We start from the raw sequence: 6,834 nt of genomic DNA, 5'->3' as shown, positions 1-6,834 counted from the left end.
TTTTACACCTTTCTGATTCTGACACTTAGACCACTAGTTCACTTGATGCCAGGTGTGGATTCTGACACCTTACTGTGTTAAATAATAACTTATATTAAAAGTATGTCCAGGATGGAGGTGGCTCTCATGGGAAGGTTCTCTTCTGTGCACTTGTGGCATTAGAATCTAGCTAAAAGCAAAAGCCTGGTCCAATCCAAACTCAGCTGAATGCCTCCCACTGATACCAGTTGAATTAAGCGTTGAATTAAGCAAATACAATTTAAGTAAGATCACAAAGATTAGGCACCGCAGAGCAGCAAACACCAGAATATTTTAGAAAGAAAATTTTAATTTTTTTGAAGAAACAGGTTTTCTGAAATACAGAATGAGAACATTAAGACTAAGTAAGACTTTTATTTTAATAGAAAACTCAGAAGGACATAGTATCTGCTCAAATATGTACCTCCACATTCTGCTGCATGTTTTTGTAACAAATTTATTAGTCACAGCTCTCGTTATGGACAGATGGTTCCTACAGCAAAAATATAGAAAAATAATTTGGATTCAAGTCTAGAACACCTGTAACTTTTCATATGCAAAAAAATAAATCCAACTAGTCATAGAAAAGTGGCTGATAAGGATGGAGAATAGGGCTGTGCCATGACTATATACATTCCAAACATAAGAAATGAGCATTTTTCCTCAGCCTCATAAAAATAGTTTGTCAATGAAAAATACCAATATGTAATACATTTAATACAATTTATACTTGAATTTAAAGATCTCAGATTATGGAATAATAAGCTAAAATCAAATGTACTGCTTTTTCAAGTGTTCTTGTATATAACAATACTCTCTGCGTATACAGTGTGCATGCATGTACATGTATACACGCACAGAAAGGAAGAGGTGTATAGAGATTTGCTGAAAAGTTCTACAAGATTATCTGATTTCATTGCAGACCACAGCATACAGACTTCCTGGGATCCTTCTAACACAGGCTGCTCTAAAAAACAATAATGTTGACTGGTATAACCACATATCTACAACAGGTTTTTGCTATTATGAATTTAATTATAAATTTATTTTTTCAATCTAGATTTCATTTTTCTAAGAAGTAAATGCTGCTTTGGTAAGATTCTGTACTGTCATGACAAAATAACTGTGAACATACTGGGCAAAGCCTTGAAAGTATGAATTCATTTTGGTAATTAGTAAGTAAGAAAGATACCAACAAGTTTTAAGCAGCAGCAGATTTAAAATGACTATGTTCTGACTTATTTTTTTCACCGACAAGCATCTCAAGCAAGAAACTAAATGAAGAGATTAAAATTTCTCTGCCTGCTGTCACCGTGACATTTTAAGCCACTAAAGTCACAGCTGGCACTGAAAGAACAGTGGCGTCAGCAGAGACCTCCATCCTTGCAGGACATAAATTGCATTGCGACACCCTGCCGACACTGCCTTGGAAAGGCCTGTGATCTGCGGTGTCTGGTGTATGATGCTTTCGTCGGGTCTTTTCTGAATGCGTCGGATTCTCTGTGGTTCTTGTAGCTGTGGACTGCTCTTGATTTTTCATAGCTCCTTTATTTTTAGATCTGAAGCTGTTATGCTGCTGTCTTCTGTGTTCAGACCTGGAACCACTTTTTATATTATTTTGATCTGCCTCATTACTGGCACCTTGTGACTTAAGAGATCCATTGAGCCGGCTGTTTTGGTGCTGTGGGTTGAATCTTCGCCTCTGGCTAGAAGGCCCATTCTACCCAGAAAGAAATTGGATAACTGTTAGGTTATCTGAATCCTTCCAACAGGACAAGAAATACAGCCATCAGAATTAACAAAAATTGAAGAATAAGATTTCCAGTGTAACTAGGAGAGGGAAAACACTCTACAGTTTTGATTGTTGCTGGAGCTCTCTATTTATAACACTTAAAAATTGAACTATGAGTAACATGCTACATCTGAGTAGCCTGGAAATATAGATGGCAGGTTCATCACTGATGCCAAATTAAAATCTGCCATGATTCAAGAGAATACAGAAAAGGGGATGAAATACTAGACATCTCAACAGCAGCAGTGAAGAAGCACTGAAGAACTTGATACGGACCAATCTTTTTTCAAAATCAGGAACATACTTTTCTTAGTAAATTTTATGTAAATACTACAGTAAGACTGCAGGAAGAACAGAAATTTACATGTAAATTAAAGTCACGTTAGGAATCCACATGGTGGGAGAGATGTCCATTGTCATCTCTTGCTACGAGGAAGCTTTGATCCTCAGTCAGAAGTGGCTGAATTGCTTTATTTGCATGACTGCCAGGGCAGCTGATTCCATATGTGCATGGAGATTATGTAAAGCTCCTACATTTCCCTCCAGACACCTACTTGAGCCTAAAATCCCTACTGAGATAAAATTCAGACCAACTTCAGTGGTAGCTTTACCCAAGCACGACAGTACAAGGACGTTCTAAGGTGCTCTTATGATGAAATAGCTAGCAATGTAGGACAATATTATAAGCTGTATTGTACGGCTTCTGAAATAATATGCTTTTAAACCTGGCAGGATTCCACTTTCAAAGTCTATCTCATAATCATGCTTCAACAGCACATCAACTGATCATTTATCAAGGACCAGGAATAAATGTTTCTCCATCGCAGCATGTAGGGCAGTTAGCTATTATGGAGGGTTTTCCTTTTTCAGTCTATTAGTTGCCACTAGTCACTTCTGAACATCAGACAGCAGTCTTTGCTGGTATGGTATTTCTGGTATTTCCACCTTGTGTGTTCACATCGCCTTGAAAATGAAGCTGGAAAATACATACTTGCATATTTTCAAAAATTATTGATCAAATATATGGACTGCAAAACAGTATTTGATTTTGTATTAACAGCACTCAATGCTGCATATTTTTCTGAAAATTTTGAAATAATTTAGTTTAGTTCATAACTGGTTTCTTACCTGCTTATTTGTTGGGATTCCTTGTGAAGAAGATTCTGTAGGATTGGAGGAATGATGACCTTGTACTTTAGTGGTGGCTGTTTTGTTATCAGAGTTCTTGGCATTACTAGAGGACTTCCGGGTGTGCGTATTTTGCTTGCCAGTTGTTGCATGTGAGGTCATTGAAGACAGCATTGAACTACATGGTGTTCTTGAGGAATAGTTGTTCTTTGGGTGAGAAACTATAAAAAAAAGTATTCTGTGTTATCAGCTAAATGATCGACAACTAAACATACGGCTGTATTCTTACCCTGCTTACAGTTAATTTCATAGCATCATTCTAGCTTTACTTTACATAATGAAATAAGCTAGATAACTAGGGTCAGAATTAGGCCATCACGTTTACTTCTGTGAAACTGCCTCATCCTGAAGCACTGCTGGAGACAAAAGAGCCAATGTGGTGGAACTGCGCTAAAACTGGAAAGAGCCCAGCAGAAGGCTAGGTTTTGGTCATCCAAGAAAGCTTTTTAAAATTCCTGGCACCTACTGGTTTGCTTGTGAACTTTTAAGCAGTTGAGCTGAACACATGAGCTGTCAGGACTGCCCCACGCACTGCTGTCCTATCACTAATGCTCCTAACGGGAGTCTGCAGGCAACAAAGGAAAAAACACAAGAAGGAAGTGAGTGTTATGCCAGTAACTCTCTTGACTGCTTGAGGTCAAAGAAAGTTGTGCCTGCAGACAGCACAGACTATATTTGATTCCAGATTATTCTTTGATCATGGAAGGCTGAAGAGGCTGATGTTTGCTGTCTGTATGTGTACTAGCTACAACACAGGTAATAGCCATGAAAGCTTACTTAGGATGTCTAAATATTTTTCAAGCAGAAGAAAAAAAAGTCTAGTGCCTGTTCCTCATTCCTCTCTAAGGAGATGGTTAATGAATGTTCTTCTGTACCACGGATATCTGTAAAAACTGGAGCTGAATGCAATGCACTAATCCACTTCATGCAGATCATGGCAGTCTGCACCATCAGGAACCACTATTGCTCATCTCAGTATATTCCTGCTCCCTACTTCTCAGTATTTTGAGACTGCCTGATTTCTTAACCACTTCCATGTCTGGATGTGAAGTGCACCAAACAAATCCTTGATTCCTACCTCTCTTCATTCTCACAAGCTCTTCAAGCTGCCTGTTTTTGTGCAACGGTCCCTAAGCAGTCTCAAAGAGGACTCTGAAGCTATTGAAGTCAAGTCCTTGATCTTAATTTGCTGTTCTGTCTTTTCAGATTATAGAATTTTCCCGTTTCCTTCTGGTACAGATGAGCAACCAGAGGCTCACTTCAGTGAGATGTCTGTTGTTTTATTTAAGAGGCACTTCTATTTGTCCACTTCTAGTGCAGAGAAAGAAGATGCAGAATAATTTTAGCAACTGAGCATCATCGGTTAGGTTTTTTGAGGCTCTTTTCACTTATGCCAACATCAGCTATTTCTCCCACTAGGTGTCCTCTTCAGAAAAACAATGCAATGATCTGCACAATGAACTGAATTTTCTGTCCCAAGTTCAGTGAGGCTGGCTGCCACTGAATTCTATTGCTCTCTCTTGTCTAAAACAGACTGCTGTACATGGAAGCCTGTATAAAAATCCAGGTGCGTGTCATAAAAATGTATTTTTAACAAAAAAGATGTACAAGGGGTGCAGCCCACCATCAGGCATTCTGCATGTACGTCAGTCCAACTGTTTTTGTTTCTTCCTGTCCTTCATCGTGAGTGCATGCTGCCTACCCACTTTTCATGCTAGAACATGCCTTCCTTTGCACAAGCTCTGTGGTTTTGATTATTGCTTTTGTTTAAGCCCTCAACAGTGGCTGTTCTTAGCTACAGGCCTGGTATAATCTCTGAGGGGTACCTGCAACTCCTAGCAGGGTATGGGCCTCATTGTGCGATGCTCCAAAGAGAAACATCTTTTGCACTGAAGAGCTGTTATCAAAGACATGCCAACAGCATGAGTTGCTCATGTAAGGTCACTGAGGGCAGATTAGAGCTAAGTTCTTCAGATGGCCAGTACGCTATCAGTCATTTGTAAGATGGCACTGCTTCCCTGGTAATAGCTGTTCTTTTGACTTCACTGAGCTGATTTCAACAGCACCAAACTATGCTTAAGACATATTTTACTGAAATTAGGTATAAATAATTAACTTGCAGAATTCACTGCAGCTGAAGTTATTTAGGAAAGTAGTTCAACAAGTTTAAAAAATAGTCTATGGTTGTATCAATAGCAGCTGTGGTTATATTAGTCAGGACAATCTTTACAGAATTTTTAATCTCTTTAAGCTTCAGGGTATGAGATAGGGTCTATGAGGTGACTGTGAACAATTAGATGTATTACTGGGAAGCTTATGCCTTCCTTTGAAACATCCTGTGTTGGCTTCAATGAGAAACAGGATACAGGGTTAGACAGCTCTTCAAAGTGTTCTGTAAAAGCAATTCTTATGGTATAATGAATTAAACTGGTTATGCCTCAAAGGAGTCAGTTCTTTAGCTGTGCAGTCAGAAGATCTTATTGGCATATTATTATGTGATATTTTTTTCTTTTTTCTATTTCTAGTAACTCCTTGAAAACATGAACTATTTTTCTTCCCCAAATTGTTTTCCTACCACCACGATGCACTAGTTCAGTATTGTGCTAACAGTTTTTCTCCTGAGTGATGGGATATCATGGGACAGGGTAACATCTGGGGCAAAGCATTATAGCATTTACTTTTCTTGGAGAGGGGGGTGGGAGAAGCATGACAAAGATGAGAAATAGGCTGTCTCACATTTTGCAACAGGGACGTGATGCTTGGAGCAGAAAATGAACCTGAATTTCCAAGCAGAAGGGCTGATGACATGGAAAGAGGAACATTTGGGACTACCTTTCGCTCCTGAAAAACTCAGTGAATGTTGTTATAAAGCTGGGGAGTTACTTCCTAGCAGGAGAGATCTGAATTGGTCTCATAAGATTATGCTGACACAGAGAAGCTTCCGATTTAATAGTTATTCATGAATTACTGAATTTGAGTGTTCCCCAGAGCTGACTTTTATTCCACTTGGAAATCCTTTTTAGATGGAAAACTCCAACTGATCTGAGTAATACCTGGAAATCTCTGACAAAGAGGGCACTCTGCACACGCAGTTGGACTAAGCAGCACATGTACAGCGAGTCTAACGTGTTGCATACCGTAAAGTTGACTTGAGCGTGTTCAGCAAGCCTGCTGCATCCAGACACACCATTCATGTCAGGCTGCCTGCACACACACACACACACTCTGGCAGTGACATTATTTCTGCTGCCGTTTCCTGGATGAATATGTGGAACACTGTTCTGAGAACTTCAGTGTGAGAAATCACCAGCACTTACTTTCTCCACAGAGCTGAATTTGGGTCTTCAGCTGTTCTGTATCACAGGAAAACCGGGCAGACCTGCCCAGCTCTTCATCATATTTCCGTTCACTCACAAAGTGCTGCAAAAATACAGACAAGTTAACAGTGATTTGCATTCTGAGCAAAAGACTATATGGATGGTATAGAAACCAATCAATACTTAAATTCACTTTAAGGCTCAGCAAACTCTTGACCCTGCCCTGTAGACAGGATCTCTGTGCAGAACCAAGAATTTTCCCATCCTTATCAAATTACATATCTCACAGCCCAGAGATGGGTGGATCACTCCCACACTTGGGAAGTAGGTCATTTCATCAGAGTATATGCGTTTGATCACTGAACCTGAAGCTATCAGGTTTACTTGTTAACTAAGTCTGACAAATGATACACAAACAGCAAAAGTCCCCACTGCTCCACTTATGAGGGGATAGCTTACACTTCTCTCATGGCATCTGTACGCTGCTCAGAAGCGCTATGAAGCTTAAGAAGGTACACT

The 6,834-nt window shown here is 39.5% G+C and overlaps 1 protein-coding gene across 3 annotated transcripts in view; it reads right to left on the bottom strand.

Annotated features, from left to right (window-relative positions):
- Positions 1 to 310: 310 nt before the first annotated feature.
- SPATS2L (spermatogenesis associated, serine-rich 2-like) overlaps positions 311 to 6,834 on the bottom strand; it is a 33,754-nt gene continuing 27,230 nt past the window's right edge. For all 3 annotated transcript variants that reach the window (XM_009890168.1, XM_009890169.1, XM_009890170.1), the window contains 3 exons: positions 6,316 to 6,418; positions 2,939 to 3,159; positions 311 to 1,738 (listed from right to left, as the gene is read on the bottom strand). In XM_009890168.1, the coding sequence (XP_009888470.1) occupies positions 1,340 to 1,738; positions 2,939 to 3,159; positions 6,316 to 6,418 (723 nt within the window). In that variant the 3' untranslated portion in view covers positions 311 to 1,339. The remainder of the gene's footprint in view (positions 1,739 to 2,938; positions 3,160 to 6,315; positions 6,419 to 6,834) is intronic.

Source organism: Charadrius vociferus, unplaced genomic scaffold (genome assembly GCF_000708025.1).
Source record: "Charadrius vociferus isolate BGI_N301 unplaced genomic scaffold, ASM70802v2 scaffold147, whole genome shotgun sequence".
Lineage (NCBI taxonomy): Eukaryota > Metazoa > Chordata > Aves > Charadriiformes > Charadriidae > Charadrius > Charadrius vociferus.
Note: the sequence above shows the minus strand (reverse complement) of the source record. Positions and strands in the feature narration are given on the sequence as shown.